General features: G+C 34.8%; 2 protein-coding genes across 6 annotated transcripts in view; one reads left to right on the top strand and one right to left on the bottom strand.

Annotated features, from left to right (window-relative positions):
• Positions 1 to 12,365, top strand: part of LOC149480265 (NADH dehydrogenase [ubiquinone] iron-sulfur protein 7, mitochondrial-like) — a 59,010-nt gene extending 46,645 nt beyond the window's left edge. The window contains exons 2-4 of the mRNA XM_089706654.1: positions 9,657 to 9,784; positions 10,842 to 11,067; positions 12,212 to 12,365. Coding sequence (XP_089562780.1) covers positions 9,663 to 9,784; positions 10,842 to 11,067; positions 12,212 to 12,328 — 465 coding nt within the window. The 5' untranslated portion in view covers positions 9,657 to 9,662 and the 3' untranslated portion in view covers positions 12,329 to 12,365. The remainder of the gene's footprint in view (positions 1 to 9,656; positions 9,785 to 10,841; positions 11,068 to 12,211) is intronic.
• Positions 1 to 22,726, bottom strand: part of KrT95D (phosphofurin acidic cluster sorting protein KrT95D) — a 111,474-nt gene that overhangs the window by 33,518 nt on the left and 55,230 nt on the right. The gene's annotated exons all lie outside the window — the stretch shown is intronic.

Below are 22,726 nucleotides of genomic sequence, written 5' to 3'. Positions count from 1 at the left end.
TTCCCCGATATGTTTTGCTCTATTACTTTAAAAATGTGTAGAGTGGTTTAGTAGTACTAGAAGTAGTATAACGGCACTAGAGGCCAGTGTTAATTTGTTTTGATAACTAGCCAGTATTATTGATAATCTGGCAGGTGCTTAGAAAGTAAATGTTTTCTCAGTTATTTTGTAAAAAAAATAAAGTTACATTAAGATATAGTCTCCACTGGGGGTAGTGGTGTTAATGATCAGGCAGATCGTGACGAGTACGCTGAAAAGGTGTGCTCATGGCAGTCATCATTCATCAACGTCATCGATATAGTCCACTACTGGACATGGCATCATCGTCAACATAATCAGCCTTTTGCAGTACACTGCTGGACATGGAAGTCATCATCATCGTCATCGTCAACATCATCTGCCTTTCCTAGTCACTGCTGAACATGGAAGTCGTCATCGTCATCATCATCAACATCATGAGCTTTTGGTTGTTCACTGCTAGACATAGCAGTAGAGTCTAGCAAACATCGATATTGTCAAGATACGTTAGGTGACGTATGACTGGCAATGAACTTCACTATAAACCGTGTTACAAAAGCTAGATAGCTGAAGGAGCTATTATTTGTTAGAGGAGACTTTGGGGTTAATGTCTGTAATTGATAATGAAGTCGATCAAGTTATGATAAAAGTAAAGCTTCTCTAAATGGAAATTTAATATTGGTGATAATCTTCTTTTCGACATTGAGGAAATAAATCAAAGCAAGCTTGACTTGAAGTTGAAGGGTACGCTGAAAATTGTTGAGGTGTAGTTATTAGTGCCACTTAAAATCATTCAATTCCAAAATCCTCACAACAGCGTCAGGAAAATATCCGACCATGAGGTTATTAGTAGTAGCTAGTAGTGGTAGTAGTTAAAATGACGTAAGAGCTTTGTGTAAAAGGGGAGATGTGAAATGTTTTATCTGGATTTTGTAATGCATTGTAGTGCCGTTTGTTGAGTACTGTGGTTGAGTGGTAGTAGATGCAGTTGCCATTTGTCTCTTGTCTTGTTTTTCGTTACGTTGGTGCGTTAACGAGTAATGTCGTTATAGCGACGACATTTAGAGTTGTCCTTGTTTACGTTGGTGCGTTTACGAGATGAGTCGTTGAAGCGACGATATTTTGAGATATCCTTGTTTTCGTTGTTGCGAAGCGAGATGAGTCGTTGTAGCGACGTTATTAAGTGTTAGCCTCATTTCGTTGGTGCGAAATTGTGGTGTGTCGGTGTTTTAGCGACGATGTTCCGTGCTTTATTTATTTCGTTGGTGCGAAATTGCGGTGAGTCATTGTATTAACATTATTCAGTGTTGTGTTCGTTTCGTTGGTGCGAAATCGACATGAGTCGTTGGTGCGACGTTATTCAGAACTATTACGTTTCGTAGGTGCGAAATCGAGGAGAGCTGTTGGTGCGGCGCTGATTGGTGAATAATGATTATTGTTTGTTTTAGTGACGACCTAAAATGGTTGACAAGAATCAGTATGGCCGAGCAGGATACTGTGAGTATGTAGTCTTTGCAGAGACCTCACACGAGGACGTGTGATCGTCAGAGATGGCCGTGTCGGAGATCCCCCCCCTGATATTACCGAACGCAAGCGCATGACTCACGAAGTGCACTTGGACATGGCCGTGGTAGCGGACGGGCATTCAAGTGTTGGAGCTCATGCCGAGCGGACTTGTCTGTTCGAGTCTATATCAGTGTCTATATTAGTTTGAGTTTAGATTCGCTATACAAAGTATTCATTTCAGTTCATTAGTGATTGTCAGTGTTAGATTCCGTTTATGTCTTTTGATGCTCGAAGTTACCCAAGACGCCCAATGTAGAGGATATAACCAGCCCACATAGTCCTAAACTCCAGCCGTCGCCGATATATAAAATTCTCGTGTCACAATGTTAGTCTGCATACTCCTCCGAAACGGGTGGACCGATTCTCATGAAATTTTCTGTGCATATCGGGTAAGTCTGAGAATCGGCCAACATCTATTTTTCATATGTACCACGGGCGAAGCCGGGGCGGACCGCTAGTAAATCTATAAATTAAAGGGCAACATAAAATGTGTTTTATAGTCAAATCGATTAAGTTTTAGTGCTTTCTATTAACACTTAAACTTTTAGTATATACAATTACTATAGTACCTAACAATATTTATTTATTTATTTGATTGAAATGAAAATCAACATCAAAGTATTGCAATTCTATCAGATTCATATAGAACCTGAAGAGAGAAATATTCCTCCAAATTACAAGATAAAATAAAATAGATACTCTGATTTTATCGAATTATATAGTACCTACTTTTAAGTTATAAAAGATTAATTCAATTGAACTCCAATTGCCCAAAATTATACTTCAAACTTGTTTAAAAGTTTTACAAGTTAAAGGTAGAACAATTTAGCGTTTAATTTACAGCATTCATTTAATTTTCAATCTTTACTTAATAATATCGAATTTTAGATATTGTTACATCTAAGGAAAAGTATTAAACTATCTACACAGTTATAACCCCTTTCTTCGTATATTCATTATTTCATACTCCTACCTCTTACAAATATTTCCTAACATTATCAAAAACAACAACAACAAACACACTACCCGTCAGTTTTCACCCCGCCTTAGTACCTACACCAATCCTTAACGAAACATTACCTAACAAACTAAACTGATTACTTAAACATTGTGTCACCTTGGTCGAACCTAGGTCCGATCCAATTACTAAAGAGTATCCGACTTGGTAATGGACGGGACGGTCGGATTTTATTGGAATTAGGTCTTGGGAGGTATACCCTACATGTAGGTATCGTTTATTTTAAGGTCCTTTTACTAAGAGACATTTGCTTTCAATAGACCTCTTAGAAGTCTTTTGAACAAGAAAAGGCCAGGCCTCGTTAAGTGCTCATTTTATGGATTTTAAAATATATTAGGAAACATGAAACCTATAAGTAGTTTACTTTACTTTACACGATAGCCTATATCTAAAGCATGCCTCATAAATACGATCCTTTTATTTTACTTCATTACAATTGTATATAACACATGCTTTGTAAATAATCCAGTTATTATTCTAAAATATATATAGTACAATATTAAAGACATATTTCAAGCGAAGCCAACTGAAACAGAGCTCTCTTCAAGCCATTAAGCCGTCGCAATCTGCGCCTGACGTGAATGTGGTCTGCGAGAGCATACTCCGGCCGAGAGCCTTCGCCTTAATTATGTAAACTTTAAGCCGATTTACCTTAAAACGTATTAAACGCTCGTTGTCTGACCTTCACTAAAATAAAACTAAAACAACACTACATTGTACTTTAACTAACATAAATAAATGGTTATGTACACGAGACAGGACTTAAATGTTACAACTAAGAAATCTATACCATTTTAAATGAATATAAGTAAATATTTAAAAAGTACTGATTTGACGTATTAAATATTTTGTAACAAGACTGAATGACTGCTGAAGGAGCTTGCTTGAAAAGCTTATGCATAGAACTTTCCTTATATATTCTGTTCATTGAGGATAGACCGTCCGAGAAAAATAAACATTATGCCTTAGTACCCGCTGTATGCTCATGTTTTAAAACCCACCTGCAGCTCAACATTCAACAAATATTTCAGGATCATAGAGAGTTGTTCTCTTGCGTTTATTCGACCGTTTATTTTTAATCTCGCCGTATAAACTTCCCGTAAACATCTCCCCACAATAGCCAAAGGTTTATAAGAATAACGGATTTTTAGGTGTTGTTTAAATCTGGCTTGAGATAATTCTGTGTAAGGTTAAAATTTTATTTCATTTGCTATTGGAAAAATTGTTTTTGTTTGTAGCAATAATAGTCTCACAGTCATGTCTTATTTGCAGAGGATGATATTCTCGCCGAGCAACTTTTCGTAACAATATTACCTTCGTATCTCAACAAGAATCCAATTTATCTGAACAATGGAGTAAATTTTCAAAGATTTTCAGAGAAAAAATCTAAATAGACATCTTTAGGCTCGACTTAAACAAGTTTAGTCGAAGTTTGCTGAGCGAATGTAAATTGTGTTCCGAAAGTAATTGGTAATTTATCTATCGCCGCCATATTGCGACGTTGGCGAACAAAGTTTTGGGCCTAATCTTGATTTAATATTTTCGCTACGGTGCTATAATATTGCATTTATTTAAAGTAAACATCGTTCGCGATAATTGATTTTGAAAATTCAACTAGTAGTAGTAGCTATTTACTATTGCCGTCCATAACATGCATCTTGCATGCTCAATTTATAGTCATACTAGCTGTTGCCCGCGACTTCGTCCGCGATTCGGTCGTTTTTCGTCATTCGTCGTTTAAAAAAAATACGTGACACTTTATTTTTGAATGTTCTTAATTGTCTCTTATAAAATTTAACTACATTAAAATTGAATACTCTGATAAGAAAATCTTAGGCCCTTCGCTCATGGAGCTACTCAAAAATGACTGAACTAATCAGTAATTACGATTACAAACCAGTTACAAATTGTATCTCGCATACAACGCTACTCAAGTTATAAGGTTTCAGTCACTTGTCAATGTTTGCTCGTTCATTTTTATCATAAAAAACAAAGAAACTCGGGAAACCAGTAGCGTGGAGACCGGCACGACGCGTCGCGCGTGATTTGTTGCTAACGCGTTACTCACCAGTTAGTAACTAGTCGCGTCGTGTGCGAATCTCCATAGAACATGTATGGGCTGTGACGCTCAGGCAACTCGTTAGTAATTTGAGTTTGTGACTAGTTCTTTTTGAGTAGCTCCATGAGCGAAGGGCCTTAAAATCATCGAAAATCATAGACATCGAATATCTGAGGAAAACATGAATGAATGTGATTTAAATTCTACATTTCTTAGTAATTAAAATAATAATCTAAATTAAATGTAGATTAACAGTTTGAGCGCACCATTATAGAATATGTACCTAAGTAATAAATTACGTTAGTTTACATAGTAACTTTACTAAAAACACGATGACTTTCTTTCGCGCTCGGTACCACAAACTAAACATGTTTGTGGTACGTGGCCCGCGTCACTTTACCCCCCACGAGTTCCCCTCCGTTGCTATGCGAAAATACATTCGTCGCCCTACTGTAGGAAAAATTGTAATACTGCGGCCTGGGCGTTATAACACGCTCAGGGAATTCCTGAGTGCTGATAGACTTCCGTCTATCGGCATTTATACCAATTTTATATTAATATCACCATCTTGAGGAAAAGCTTCTAATGTCGATTTAAAACGCATATATACGGATTAACCTGATGAATTAACATGTTCTAAAATTGTGAAATGAGTTCAGTTTTAAATTCGAGAAATATTGATTTCTTGTATTCGATTATTCGTCGTAGTCGAATACAAAATATATTTAAAGAAACTTAGGTTGGCCTTCAGGCAAAAGGGATCCTATCAAATGATAAACTTGACCTTGTATCTTAAAAGTAAGAATGAAAGGAGCATCTGATAATTGTTGAGCACCAAAGGATCATTTAAAACGCAATACTATAAGAGCTAATATTGTCTAAGAACTGTTTAGATTGCACATGTTCCTCTAAAACTTAAAAGTAGTGATTTCAAAGGTTCCGGCGTATCTTCAAACGAAAGCCGACTCCTTACTCCACTTTAAAGCATTACAAAAAGAACATACTACGTTAATATCGCCTATACAGAAGATGATCTGTAATCAATTGTGAGGTTATAAGCAAACCCACTTTTATATTATTTTGTGGGATCACACCACCGAATTTGTAGATTGATCTTCTATGTTTACCTCTAAGTCATTAAGACTATGTCGAAATCTGTCTGCAATAAGACGGGCCTCTCGCTATTCGTCCGTTTAAAGAGACCAATAGTTTCAATTCTTAATCTTTCATTAAACAAACTTATTAATCGTTCTTGTCTCAAATAATGGTAATATTCGCGTCCCTACTCTAGTCATTGCTTATGCTCATGTTCATCTTCGAGAGATCGAATAATATTATGGTGCACCCTATTATTTGTCAAACGGTCTTCATATTGAGTAAAAGTTTCAGAATTCTCGAGATAAAATATGACGATCGTGATCAGCTGTGAGACGTAATTCCCTCTCAGTGAGGGTTTCGGTCTCACGGGATAGTACAATATGCCATTTGCGATCAGCTGTGAGACGTTATATATACCCTCAGTGAAGGTTTCGGTCTCACAGGATAGTACATGCCGTTCGCCGTCAGCTGTGAGCCGCAATTCTCGTTGTGAAGCGGTTTCAGGTTCGGCATAACACATGTTGTTTTCGGTCAATAGTAAGCCTCTTATCTCTAACGATCCTTGAGAACTCTTATTTCTCATTTTCTTAACTTTGCTCGAATTTCGATATATAAAGATTTTTTAGGTGGCACTGATGCGGGTGAATAAAAATTAAAACGGACTAAGAGTGTTATAATCTCAATCATCATCATCAATACATATAATAAAATTGTGGAAAAGTGATGTCTGTACAATTAAAATATGTAGAAAAAAATTAGCAGGTGTTATTATTATCGAGAAATCGAGAGAAACCATTTATTTCTCTTAAAAGCTCCCCCCCTCCCACTTCCCGAACTCCGATTGACCGTAATTTATTTTTCCTTACATTTTTATCATATCCTTTTCTAATGGGTTTCATCCTACTGCGATTTTTTTTTGTTTCAAAAATTATCTACCCTGGTGTATAGGTAAATTTTCCACATAAAATGTCCTTTAAATTATGTCGTATTATATTTTTAACCCCCGACGCAAAAAGACTGGTGTTATGTGTTTGACCGCTATGTATTTCTGTGTGTGTGTGTGTGTGTCTGTCTATGGCACCGTAGCTGGCTAACAGGTAAACCGAATTAGATGCGTTTTTTTTTGTTAGGCAGAATATTTTCCGACGCTGGTTCTTAGATAAAGTGTATCAAAATTGGTTCATCCACTTATTATACCTACATAGGGGTAAAAGTGGGAATGAAAAAAATGAAAGTTATAATTTATTTTTAAAGATCGTCGGGAAGCTTATGAAATTATTTATTCCTTTTTCTATACACTTTTCTTCGTCTAAACGGTTTAGTTACGTGCTCTCTCTCTCTTCAGCCTTTAGTTACGTGCGTGAGACAGGAAAGATCTAATTTGGATTTGTTTCTGGATTTGATAAAAACTGAGTATCGATTAAGCTGATCAGTGGCTACTGGCTACACCATAGATTATTAAAAACATCCGTTTAAGAAAGGAAGGAAATAGAATTTGCTCCTCTCCCCCCCCCCCCCCCCCCCGGTTCCTAAAAAATAATATGACATAATTTAAAAGAAATTTTACGTAGAATTAGTTAGGCATTTCTTTTTTGATTTTCGATATTATATACTAATCATAATTTTTAATTACAATATGTAGTAACTATTTGGTATAGGTTAGGCATTTCATTTCTTGATTTTCTTTAATAATTTGGTACGTAAGTTTTTTAGCTCAGTTTAGTAAGAAATTTTAATAACAATTCTTTTAATTATTTATGGTAGTACAACAGTACAGTATGGTTGTACGTATTTACTCAATAATTGTATGTTAAGTAGTAATTCAGCATGGGCGTAGCCACGGTGGGGCTGGGTGGGGCGCTTACCCTGGCTTTGATCTGGTAGGTACTAATTGTGAAGGGGAGTGGGCGTGGGCGTGGGCGTGGGATTGGGACTGAACGTGGCATATGGCGTGGGAGTGCGAGTGGGCGCGGGAGTGGGAGCATGAAAATAAAAATGATTTTTTATTGTTGCCCCACCCTGAGCCCATGGTCATAGGTCCCATAGTCACTATTCCACGCGAACGAAGTCGCGGGGACAGCTAGTAGACAAATATAATCAGAAAGCTTTGAACTCCTAAGCTCAACCATAAAAGATAGACATTTATGATGTCGGGAGATATTTTTTATATAATATGGAGAACATTTCTTTCATACTTGATTTCTGTGTAGCTTTAACCATTAAGATACACGCATTAAGAACGCACACGCGACGAAAGCTTAAAAATGGAGTTGCTGCTCTGCTCACGAATATGAAAAATAATTGTACCAAGTTTCGTTTAAATCCGTCGAGTAGTTTTTGTTTCTATAACGGTTATACAGACAGACAGACGGACAAACATTTTTGACGTCGATGTCGATCTCTAATCACCTCGTGATAGTTATTTAGGAAATATATTTCATGTGCAGAATTGACCTCTACAGATTTAATATAAGTAGGTATACATATATTTAGATTCCAATTTCCATGTAACGTTAAATTCGACTATATAATAACTAACAGACAACGCAGGTTACTCTCGTTTCCGTAAGTTGAGGCGGCTACATATTCGGTCCTAATAACATGACTTTTTGTGAACGAAACGACAGCGCGGTTTAATTCGATGGCAACACCATCAGAAAAAAGGAAATATTTTTAACTTTGAAAAAATATTATGATTTACACTATTAATACTATTTTAACATTAACACAAAATATAAGACTGTGAGTGTGTAAAAATAAATCCAGCTAGTTTCACATCACACTTATGTTTATAATTAGGTATACGACATGAAAATATATTAATTACCAAGCAATAATCATACAGATAAATACTGAACAAAAGTACAGATAAATACAGTCAAAGTATATTTTTACTAACAACATGTAAATGATGAAGGAATAATAATTATCAACGAACTAACCTTTTTGTATTAGAGTCCCGCCTCGTGATCGAATTATTAAAACACGAAGATTTTTAAAAATGTAACCAATGAACACAATCAATATTAGATTAACTGTAATGGTGTCTAGTTTGACTTAAAATAATATACATCTACCCTCACTTTTAAAAATGTAGTATATTCACACGAATTATATAAGCGCACCTTATAGGGAAGGGAAGATTTATTATGGGTTAAAGAGTTAAATAAATAAATAACATAATTATATTTAAATTATTAATTTTTAACATTGTGTTCAGTAGTGTTAACATGTAAATTGATTTGATTTTTACGAAATCTCATAGATGGCGCTGAATCAAATTTGTCTTTATAGTACTAAGATTCATTAAACAGTTTCTCTGCCCAAATTACGTAAATGACGTAGTTTTTATAGTGTAAAGCTAGATAATAGCATGGCTTACTCAAAAACAACATTTAAACATGAGTCTTTAGATTGTACGCTGTCGTAGTACACGGAATACGTAAGAAAAGTAAAGGTTCACAGCTCCTCCCCCGGAGGTGATAGCATGATAATATGTTTAAAAAAACCTCACACGACCTGTTAGTAATATTCATGCAAAATTTGAAGTCAATCTATGCAGTACTTTTCGAGATTAGCTCGGACAAACATACAGACAAACAGACAAACAGACAAACAGACAAACAGACAAACAGACAAACAGACAAAAATTCTAAAAACTATATTTTTGGCTTCTATATCGATTATAGATCATGGATTATGTATTCTTTTAAAAAAATATTCAATGTACAGTTTTGACTTTCCTACGATTTTATTATATGTATAGATTATATTTCTTCACTTTGTTTATGACGCTACTTGAGTTAATAAAACTTGTGTACATGAATTGTGATTCTTCTGTAAATTGTTTTTAGTATAATATGGTTTGGAGTAATTATAACATTAAAATAATTACAGTCCAAAATGGAATGGGTGGTGGCTCGCTTGGACGACATATTGAATTGGGGCAGACAGGGCTCCCTGTGGCCTCTAACGTTTGGTCTGGCTTGCTGTGCTTTGGAGATGATGCACTATGCTGCTTCTAGGTAAGTGTTCATTTTCATATATTATATGGTATGGCTGTGTTCTTAACAAATGATCTGAAAAATTCCAGTCTTATACTTACTTTATTACAAAGTATTCGAAACATCGATATGTTAATTTATAATGATTGTTGTTTGTTGTAATATGGGTGTTGAATGCATTGCATGTTTTAATGCTTGGTCTTTAATTACTAAATGTAAAGCATATAATTAAACACAAACCAAAAACATTATAAGACATAGAGATTCATCTTTACTTCTTTTCAGTTGCCTTTCAAGAACTGATTTATGCCATAACTCAGATTTCGGCTCACGTACAAAGTTACACAATCATTTTAGTACAATCGATGTAAGTGCGATTGAAACCGAACCCGCGCTGTCACGCGACGTCGCACCCCAATGTTATTCTAACAGCGCACCCTTATAGTTATCACCTATACAAATGGTTATATTCAGTACTAGTGCCAGTTCTGTCTGGATTAAAGCGGAATAAAAACGACTAAATTGTAGCCTATCGTAAAGAATAATGTTGCCTTCTACTGAAACAAATTAAGTCATATGACATTTTGTCTGAGCAGATAAAGAATAAGTCCAAAATTTTCCTTTAAATGACAAATAATGGACAATCAAAAACGGTCAACCTGTCTTTTCATTGAAGGTAATATTTTTTTATTGCAAGGAATATTTTTTATCCAATCTCCTAAAAGGGTTAAATAAGGTGAAGGTCTGTATTATAATTTCAACATTTACGACCCGGAACACAAATTTATTCTACTTTATATAGTTGTATACGTATGCTATTGTATCATTGTATGTTAACCATATCTCTTGGTTCACAAAGAAAGTAACTTAAGTTTCGTTTTCGTTTAACTCTATAGGCGTTTTAATTAAGGCGTCTTTTATAAGCGCTTTTAATTATCATATTACAACTGCACTGTAAGCTAGTAGGTAATCTACAGAAAATAACCGAGACAAAACTCATGTCTACTCTTTCCAACCAGACGGCAACAATATACATGTCACCCTATTCAAAACTATGCTTTCACGTTATTCTTTACAGATACGACATGGACCGCTACGGCATGGTGTTCCGCGGCACTCCTCGCCAGACTGACGTCATCATCGTCGCCGGCACCGTCACCAACAAGATGGCGCCGATCCTCCGCAAGACGTTCGACCAGATGCCCGACCCCAAGTACGTGGTGTCGATGGGCAGCTGCGCGAACGGCGGCGGGTACTACCACTACACGTACTCCACTGTACGCGGCGCTGACAGGATTATACCGGTTAGTTGGAATAATAGTATTATAAATTTGTATGTATATGCCGGAATGCGAACTATATAGAGCAATTAACACCACAGGTTTGAAGGGTTTATTTTTTCCAAATAATGCTTGTATTCAAAACAGTCAATTAAATATTGTACGGAAAAGTGGAAAATTTTGATTAGAGAATATATTTTTTTGTTACAATTTAGTTTCAACAATTAATTTCATCATCATACAGAGCTATAAGTAACATTGTGAATTGTGATATTCAAACTTCATACGTTAATTATACGATGCTTGTAGTACACGAAGAGCGACATGCGTGTAAGTTTTCATAAAATGTATGCACATAATGACTGCATGATTCGTGTTACATGTAACGCCGAATAAATTAACGTATGTATGAAATACCGTATTGTCATATTTAAAATTGCTTCACGCTATTTTACGAAATAATTATTTATAAATAAAGACATTGCAAAGAATTTGTTGCAAATTACGTTTCTAAGAACTTCACCCAAGTCATCTTAAATTTCAAAATTTTTATTTCAACACGCTCATTCCATAAAAGCAAAACTGCAAACATTTCATCAGTGCCAGCCGACGGAAACGTTTTTCACAATCTTACATCATTTCACATCTTAACGATATCTAAAAGTACTAAAACATAAACCACCCCAGTGCAAACTGTAAGGAGCCGGAGATTTTTTAATTAATTACAAGAACGACGCTCAACGTTTGCAATTTGTTCGCAGTAAGCTCCGGTACAATTCACTGGCTTAATTGGAATTTCCTCTCCTTCCGAGAAGCCACTTTTTTCTCTCTCCACATTCATTACACTCACGACTTCGATTTATTTAACGAGGTTCATGCTTCTTGTATCGATGACTTTATTGCGTAGTAGTAATGGGCATTAAAATTCGGCCAAATTCAGACGCCAGGGTATCAGATCAAAGAGCTTTAGGTTTAGCAATATTTTGTGCGCATATTTTTGTTAGCTTTCATCAGATTTATTTTTCAAAAGGTCACGTCCCATGTCCTCTGCAATATGGTTTAATTAAAATAGTTCCTAATAAGAATGTTATAAAAATAACGAAAATCATTACTTTTTCTATTGCTGGTATATAATAATAGTTTTTACTAATCTTATTCATATTTTTAGGTGGATATCTACGTGCCTGGTTGTCCCCCCACAGCAGAAGCCTTGCTGTACGCTATGCTAGTCCTACAGAAGAAAGTCAAACGTATGCGAATGTGCCAAACCTGGTACAGACACTAGTATTATATTAAAACATATTTCTAATACTAATATTATATTGAATATATTTCATGATAAAATGTTGTTATTTATCTCACTTTTGCGAATGTAACATTTTATTCTATACAAAGAATGGGAAATAAATTGTCATTTCTCGTAACGTCGCGAAGGAATCCAATAATTTCGTTTGTGAGAGCCGACAATACGAAATGTGTAATAGAAATCGTTTTTATATTGCGCATCCGTTTGATTAAAGTATTTTCTTATATCCTCCATTGTTGCGGCACTCGTCCCTTTGAATGAGCGTTATTCGTTACCATGGCGACAATCTTAATTTAATTAGAAAGGGATTTTATTAAGTAAAATTATTTTACTTTTGTGTCGAGAGTATTCTGTTTTATTCTACTGAAGACAATTTTGTAAAATGAAGTATAATAATGGGAATGGAATACCTAAGTATGTACCCAAGTGGGTAATTTAAGGTTATTAAGGCTATCGAACTAATCTATTACAATAATTAAAACCTTAACAAATAATTAACTTTTGTTAAATTTCATATGTATTTTACGATCACATGCTTGTACGTTATTAGTTTCTACCACAGACATAGATAGACTACGCAAGTACCGCGATCTGTATGAAAACCAAGCGTGTCATATTTTTTGTACTGACCTTGACGCGTTATGACGTCACGAGCGCTTTTTAGTGATGGTAATTTCATTTTACGCTAAATCGATTAGGACGCCACTCGCGCGGCGATTCTAGTATCGTCCTATCCCATCGAAGTAAATCGAAAGAAATCAGATCAAACTAGATCTATGTCTAAGAGGTAATTAAATAAATGAATCGTAATCGATTACTAAATCGATTCAAGACAGAAAAATGATAATTACCATAGACAGAGGAATGATAAAATAAATTTATAAACCTTTTAATATTCTAACAAGTAAACTAATGTGTTTTAGCTTTTTCTTACATATGCCCATTGAGTTACCGTGTACTACGTACTAGAGAGGCCATCGAAAGAAAGTAATGAAACTGTCAATCAATCAATCTTTATGTCCCGTTGCATCAATCCATTTTTCTTTTATGTTCGGGTTACTTGGAAAACTGAAAAAACAAACATAGTCTAAGCAATAAGGAGTTATGACAAAAAAAATCTATGCCTTTTTTTCTGAAAAATTGCTCCTTCAAATTATCATTTTTCTGTTCGATTATAAAATCGATTAGAATCGAGAACTGTTGCATCAAATGAACATCACTAACCACAAAATTGGACAGAAAAATGAGAACAGAAAAATGAGAAGACGCTATTCATTGCTTGTTATCATACGACTCGATCTTTACCGTGCCAAGTAAAAGCCGCAATGTATTCCGAATCATTTCGTATGATTTGGTATCCGTGTTTGTCACGATCGTTTTCCACAGATATTCTTTATTTGATTTTAAAATAAATAGTGCATATTCTGATTAGAAAATTACTTACCGGTGGAAGGAAACATCTGTGCTAACTCGGCCACTCACAGCTGTGGAGTTTCTACAGTTTATAACGGCGTAATTCGGCATTTTACTTTATTCAGCTTCACGTCTTTCCTTGGCGAACTGCAAGCGCGGACTGAGTGTAGGCCAGCGTCAAGTAAGTTTCATAATCTTAGTTTGGACACGGGAAGTACATACACTCGCTTAGTCTATCTTGATACATGTCTGTGGTTTCTACAGTGTACAGAGCAATAGTTTCTTCCGATCGGTAAAGAGATGTTTACGATAAACAGCTTTCAAATATTCTATGACAAACAATGGAACTACTTCAACAGAACACCAGTTAGTTTTTGCTATAGATAGAGCTTTACAAGCAACAACTTACATACATTATTTTATATTAAACATTACTATAATATTGACTTCACAAAACTACAGAGCACGAATCGATCAATGGACAGCATTAAGCGCTATCACGTCCCGACAACTGTTCCTAACAGAATCTAATGTAAACTAGTCACTATGTTCATATTACCATTTAACTTGTATCTGAACCGATGTTACGTGCCGTGAGTAAAGATGGGAGAACCGATTTTCGCGGGAGCTTATTCTCTTGAACTATTAAATTCGAGATGGTTTGTTGTCTTATAGCTATTATCTTAATTATACGTTGATCGTGGATTAAGGTTCACTATAAAGTGTAGTTACATAAATCGCTGTTGATACCCTTCTCACAGACTACTTACCTAATAGTAATGCCTTTGTGATAGATGTCTTCATTTCTCCGTGATAATAAATTAAAAATTATTATTAAAATCTACGACCTATAATTTGAGAAATGCAAAATTAGAACAGCGTTACACATATTTCCAACCAACGTTTCATATTTTTATGTGAAGAAGCCTTCCAATTCTCTCCAACACCCACATTAAATATCAAACGCTCCATTTTCAATATCATCATCCAAGTTCACAAATTGAATCTGAATTTCAATATACTCGGAGCGTGTCTCCGCCGACGAGGTACATACGTACATACATACAAACTAGCGGCTGAAATATTCAACAGTTAGTGTAAGCACTGAGCAGACTGCAACTGAACTGGGTCAGAGACAATGCTTAGTGCATCCCGCTGCTCGGAACAGTTATACAAAACACGAGAAATGAAACTGTATAAGGGCTTTGTATCATACATCTTTATGTTGAATTAGATTACACGAATCTTCGTCGGATTGGGGTTTATTACCGTCGCTTTTGTGAGGATTTTATGTAAAGAAAATGTTTGACTTACATTTTTCACCACACAGACTTCCAATTTCATTTATCTCCGTATTGTGATGTTTACCTGAAACAAGAAAACAAATTGTATTAATCAATATTCAATACCATCTCCATTTCCAATTCGTAGAAAGAGAAAAACGAAACAACGAGACGTAATTCATAATTGATAATAGAGAAACGAATACAGATAATCAAAAACAATTACTCATTATTTCGTGACCTTCGAAATCACCATAGATACAGGCAGACCTTTTGACACGTGTAAATGTATTTAAGACCATAGAATAACATGATATTTCGTTTTGTTAGAACTGCACATTTGCTTGACTTTTGCACGCCTCATAAGCGAAGCGTTGAGGTGGGTACTACTGTCACTTCGCGCAAAACATCTGATTTTTCAAACTTAAAATGTCTTTATGTATCATACATTGCACTTGTAAGATAATACATACACACACATATTAAGAAAAAACACTATTTTTAACGTTCATGATATTTTTGATGTCATTTTTGTTATTTAAACTAGTTAAAAAACAGTTTAAAAAAGTTCTGTCTTGGACGTCCGTGTGTCTGTATGTGCGGATCCTTTTTCTTGTTAACACGATAGCGACCGAAATACTTTACTAATCGAGTCTTTTTTTTTCTCTTACGCTTGAGTATGCTCAGGAATAGAACCCTTTCATTTTTCAGGGTCTGATTCGATGTGGTTTAATTGTTATTAAATAAACAAAAATAATAATTAATAAATATTTATTAAAAAAAAAATATGGGGCGTGCACTTTTGGATTTTCCAAATTATATTTTCAATTACGACTACATATTTATAATAACAATGACCGATACAAGTAATTTTAAGATTTCATTTTACTGATAAACCATTTTAAACATAATAAACAATTTCTGAATTGAAGAACTGACGTCACTACAATTTTGTGTCAATAAACCTTTTTTCTTTTTAAATACCAGAGACGTTACTCTAAAAATCGAAATCTGACATCTAGAATCGAATGCATTGATTACTTGTGAATAAAAATTATCATAAATCAATAAATTCGATTGACAAATGTTTCAAATCCGTATCGATTAATTCACTTTAATCGATGTTTTTAAGCAGGTTACCTCTCTTCGAAGATAAAATTGATAGACGTCAAATGTTGCCTATAATAGCATCTACAGACGCTCCGATTTGGTTGGTGCCAACCATCCGACCACGACCAAATCGGAAAGTGTGGAGAGCGGTCGGTCCGACATAATTATTATTAATATTGGTTTGACGTGGTCGGATGCGCCGGCGATACCGACCAAACCAACTTCCTATCCGATCCAACCAAATTGGAACGTCTGGAAGCTTTGTTCCGACCAAATCGGCTCATTCCATAGAGTAATATAGGTAATTGGCTCATTCACATTCGCAACGCCGCCGCCGGACGTCAACATGAACGCCGAGGGAGTTACGGTCACCGAACGTGACATATTAATAAAATTGCTGGAACTATATAAAGACTTTCCCTGTTTGTGGGACTTAAGTAACAAAGATTACGCAAATAGAGATGCCAGAAATCAAGCGTATTTTATTATGTTAGAAGTATTAAAAAAAATTGACAGTGCGGCTACATTAAAAACCTTAAAAAATAAGTTGTAAGAGCCGCATATGACTGTAATTTTCTCTATTTCTATAGTAGAATTTAGCCCATTCTCTTCGTACTATGGTCAACTGACATATTACTCTATGGTCAACTGACAGCTGGAAGGCCAACCGTCGGACAATCTGTAGCAATGTTGGAATGGTTGCCTTGTCGGTTCCGATATGGTTGGCACCAGCCAAATCGGAGCGTCTGTAGATACATTTAAATTGGCTCGACATATTCATCTGCAGTTTGATAAATACTAAGGATAATAAGATCTGCATGAGCTAAATATTATATATGTATATTATATAGAACTAATTCTTCGTGTTATAATGTTCATCTGCAGTTTCTGTAGATGAGTCACGTTGACGCCGGAGCGTCTGCAGCCGTCCGCATAGCCGTGACCTCACTGCCACACTGGTGAGTGGTGAACAATAAAACATCCATGTTTCAAGATGTTTTACTCGAGAATATCGGAATAAATTGACCCCAATTAGTGTCTATTGGACTTGTGTTTTAACTATTGAAACATGTTTTAGATTATCAGTTTTTAATTCCCGTTTACTCCACGTTCCATGTACAACCATAATTCTGTTTCAGAAAATACGTGAATCATAAATCCTTTTTACTAAAACCGTTAATAAATGGAATATCAAAGACAAAGCTTGCTCTTAATTACAAGGAGAATCATTTTAATCAAGTGCAAAAGTCAAAGCAACGCTACATACAAATAGCAGAGAACGTTAGTACTTTATCCCAGCTCCTCTATTCTGCAATGCATCCACCATTTGACTTAGACTTAGCCCTGATCTACATATCTCACACAATTAGTTCTCCTGCATTGCTTACGATCCGTTTACTCAGCATTTGCAACTTTAATTAAAGCAGACTCTCAAGCTTACGCCATAGGGTTCTAAATTCAATACGAAGAGTTATATACATACATATATATAGCTAGTATAAAACAAATAGCACGTCCCATAAACCGAATCTGCTTCGCGTGCTCCCCAATCGTGTCACAGCTCCACAGATGCCGTTTAAAAAACAAACAGTCATTAAGATAAATAAAATTCTATGGGAAAAAGATGTACCGATTCGCGGCACGCGCGGTGGAAATAATTGCATAGCAACAAAGAGCGTGAGAAGTGACAATTACAATTACGTGGCATCGGTAACACGACTCGCTTGTCAGTTGTCACTCCGCTATTGTCCGAGTGATTGTTGGTAATTACCCCGCGGGTACACGGTTTTGTTTTGATTTCTGGAACACGATATGGCTGTTTGCTTGGAGATCCCTTGGAGGATAACGCTCGGGGCTATAGGAAAATAGTGAAGTCAGTATTTTTACACGACTATTACGATCTATTGGTATTTGTATTATTGTTGAGTGTATGCCTTACCATCATACTTGAAAACGAAATTGATTTATTGTTACATTTTTGTAATTCTTAAATAAATAACACACTAAACATACCACTTATTTAAATTAAAGTAACAAATTATATCACAGGAGCACATAAAAATGAAATTCATATTTTTATTTAGTTGAATTTTAAATAACCAAATCGTCTATAACTATCGTGGGATTGCTTACATCATCTTACGACAGTTTTATCGCAATCTCAACTCGACGATTTTATATTTTTATTTTTGTTGTAAAACTCTGTCATAAAAAGTGGCTCACTTAAATCTAGGTGTAACTTCAGTATTATATTGCTGTACTGATCAATAAATTTCAGGTATCGCATAGAATTGTTAAGAACTTCATGAATTACTTATTTCTAACGATAGACTCGATATTAACTATATTTAATGTAAACTGTTTGCCGCTCACTAATATTAAAAGATCAAATTTTGTTTAAAGATAGACAAATTATTAGGTCTTTTCTGGTAAGCATATTCTAAAATTCTTAATCGTGATCCAAACATAAATAGTGAGTTATTTTAATTGATAGTTGTCAACTAGGTACACAGTTTATTAACTGGACAAAGTATATGCAATTAGTTATCTACAGAAAAAGTTATTAGCGGCATATCATAGTAATAGCAATTATCTCTTAATAGATCGTTCAATTATAAAGGGAAAAAAACTCGTCCATATTACCTACTATGCTTCTGTTTTTTATAGTCTTTATTTTAATTGTACAATTTTAAAAAAGTCACTGTGACTATAAATTAGTTTATGATGAATAATTAGTATTAAAAAAACGAGATTTATAATATTTCATGAATATACTTCAGAAATTTTATGTATTTGCCACCATTTCCTAACATCTAGACAATTTCCAAACATAGCGGTAAGTAATTTGACCATGAGACGGCATTAATTTATTTCTGAACATTTTTACTTAGAAAACGTGAATCCTATTTAATATAGATCGTAATGAACATATTCAATAGTCCATCACCAGTTACAAACTGGTCTCTAAAACTTTCTCGTTTTCATACATAGATGGAGTCAACTAAAACTGGTTCTATAAGCTTTTATCTATTGAGTGTGGAACCGGGTGTCATTAGCACTGTCGTAAGTACAGCATTGATCCTTCTGATCCGCTTAGTCCGTGTAGAAATCCTAAAATGTGAAGCCATTCAATTAGTCAATAGTTGCAAAAGAAGTCCCGTATCCCCTGATAGGGTACTTAACTACTTAGCATTTCACATCTGTTTCAAATTGCTATACTCAATTTTCTTAAGGGATAAATAGGGAGAAGTAAATGATAAGGTTCCTGTACCCTACCACGTCTACATTTGCCTCGTTTTTTAAAGTTTATAATAGGCCTTGAACATAGGACCTTCCGGTTCTACACTCACTCTTTAACCGCTATACTGTTATGGTGGTCAATCAGTAGGTCACTAAAAAATTTCTTAATGGGCAGCTGAGCGATGCAGCTTTCGATATACAAGTTTATTATCTCTGATTTTGCAGGTGAAGCCAGCAGCTGTCACCCGCAGTCGTAGATACATCCATGCACATACATAATTTAATGCATCAGCATATAGGTGTGACTTGGAGACAAAGACATTACACAATATACATAATAATTAAATTCTAACGATAACATAAAAACGCATCGGTGAAGTGCTACTTTTATTCCACATTGTTCTTTACAGTATTTGTTTTGTTTTTACACGTTTTAAAATATGGCAGGTATAATTGTTGAAAAATAATTATTTTCCGACAGGTTCTACTCTCTCTATTTTGTGTCTAATCGTATTATTTCGTATCCAGAACTCGGTTACAAAATACAAAACTGTAGTTCATTTCGCAGAAGCCTTCTCCAAAACCACAATGCTCAAGCTTTAATCGCTCAGGACCCTTAACCTCAAAATTTAATTACCGCCTCTGCCGCCGGAAATTATTCTTTTTAATATCCCTTACATGCGAGGCTTCTGTAAACATTAACGAAATGTTTTAATAGGAGAGGTTCATTTGATGTTATAATACATTGTACGCTCCTACGCGATATGAAAAAATATTTAAGACACTACCTATATAAAGATAAATATAAAACAAAATATAACAAAAAAAAATTCACAACAATCCAATATTACGTTAATGCTAGTTTAAGAAGACATAATTACATCCCATTGGAGAGTTTTATTGCGAACTAGCGGTCCGCCCCGGCTTCGCCCGTGGTACATGTTTACGTTTTCTCTACATAAGAACCATCCTCGTACTTCAAGGAATATAATAAAAAAAGAATTATCGAAATCGGTTCAGCCGTTCTCGAGTTATGCGCTTACCAACACATTTTGCGATTCATTTTTATATATAAAGATTTGCTTAATAATTCAGCAATATACCCAGTTACTCCAACAATGTACGTATAATTCATTGACTCCAATTATAACACTCAAAATTACCTAAAAGAAGAATTATTTAAAAACTACAATTACCTGCGTTAAGTTTCCAGCCTTTCGAACGAAGCAGGCTCGAGTAAGCCTGAGATGTTCGAGCAATTAAACTGAGATTGAATTTCAAGCTAATAACTGGTTTTATGTTAAACCTTGGTTACGGATTAAATATTTCTTCGCAACTGTAAGAAATATAACGCTTATATTCGTTCAAACAACGATTTCTCTAATCCCCATGGCTTAGTAGAACGTTATCAGTATTCCCCATCGTGGGCTTCTCTATTAGACACTTTTTGCGAAGTATTAGCATGTAGCTGAGATTTTTTTCTACGTTAAGACTCAGTTACTTCCTCTAACATTATCAGTCTGCCTGAAAATAACCTGTAAAAATTACTACAGACATTAGGAAAAGCCAAAAATTATAATTTACAAAAGGAACTTTTACAATTATTTAAAAAGCTGATCTATTAACATTAGGTACAAACCGACCGTTATAACTAATAATCCAATTTAATTTATTTGCGTTTATAATTTTTTATCATAATTATCATTCAGACCACGTCTTGACCTATAAACTATCTCTAAAGAAATGTTCCTGGGTATAATTTATTTTATTGAGACGAAGAAAAATACTCTAGAGCACTTGCTCTCCGAGATTGTACGCAAATCGCATCTGGCATCGCTCCGACATAATAAAATGGGATAAACTCTGAGACAGCGCGGAAATTAAATGAATGCTGAAATAACGAGAAATAATATCTCCTATTCGAACGTTGCTTTCGTATTCAGAAAAAGAACGCAAATACATTTTTTCTATTTTATATAACACGTTCTGGTACGGGAAATAAGTATATTTCCAGTGTTTCACCTATTTATTACTCTTTTATGTACATTTAAACCGCAAAAAACATACAAACATAACACTCTCTAATAAGGTTTTTCAGACCTATGTTTTGATTTGAACGAAATATAGCGTAGAACCTTGAAACCTTCGAAAACTGAACTAATATTTCTACCCACACGTGATAAATTCGTACCAACCCAGTTTAAGGCACCGTTTAAAATAGTCAAAACACAAAAGACCAATCTTGAAACAATGTACGTGCGTCTGTACTACTATTATGTCTTAAATCAGCATTAATTGTATATGTAAATTCTCTACAACATTGGCACACTGATATAATATGAAAATAGAGTTAAGCCACGCTTTTGCAAACTTAATTAACTTCGTCACACGCTCTGCCGCCGACCTGACACCGTTATCGGAAATTAATCAACTCTGAAATTAATCAATACATAAAGCGGTGTGATAGGCAGCCATGCGGGGACGCGAACAGATGATAAAAAAACAAGCTTTCATAAATGTTTGATATATGTACCCATGTATTAATTAATTTTATTCCAAGCCTTGCATGAGCTTATAGGAACTTTTTTTCAGACAAATATTTTGTTGAACAAATTGAAGAAATTACCTACTCAAATAGCTTACGTCATCTAATTGCACCCAAACAACATAGTTAAACAAATATAGGCCGGATCATAATTCAATAAATAAATACAATGTTCCACCTATTAAGCACACAGCCGCTTGCTTATAGCCCTTTCATAAATATGTAATAAACAAACAATTGTTCACAAACACATTCCCGACAATCAATCATTAGACATTATTCAAAAGTTGGAAGAAAGCCATTTATCATGAAAGGTTAATATTAATAGGTTTTTGGCAAGTTATTTTAGGGCTCTGTTAAGTTGGAACACGAGACTGGCACGTTCATTAATTGCAAATCTGTTTAAAAGTTATCTCATTTAATCAGTTTGGTTAAGTTGATTTTATTAATTGGATATATAGCAATAATGTATTGGTTTAGTCTATTGTTTTAATTTATCTTCTTATTTACAGCTAATAATAAATAAATAACTTTATTGGCTAAAGCTAACAGAGAGTTTCCATTACTAATTTCAAATCTTTACTTAAAAGTTAAACCATTTTCAACTTTGTATTTAATGTTTGTTGCTAGATCTGAAACGGTCAACTAAACTACCCTGTAAACGGTATAAAAGCTATACGGGCACCATAAACTCAGTTTTTATTAAGCTGACTATTTCTCTTTACTCCGTAATACACATAAAACGAGAAACCTCTGCATTCAAAAGTGCACTCACTTTAAAGCCTC

This window comes from Colias philodice, chromosome 18 (genome assembly GCF_061535455.1).
Source record: "Colias philodice isolate Cphi_HAF_F1 chromosome 18, ilColPhil1 Martin Lab GWU primary, whole genome shotgun sequence".
Classification (NCBI taxonomy): domain Eukaryota; kingdom Metazoa; phylum Arthropoda; class Insecta; order Lepidoptera; family Pieridae; genus Colias; species Colias philodice.
This window is presented reverse-complemented; position numbering and strand designations above follow the sequence as displayed.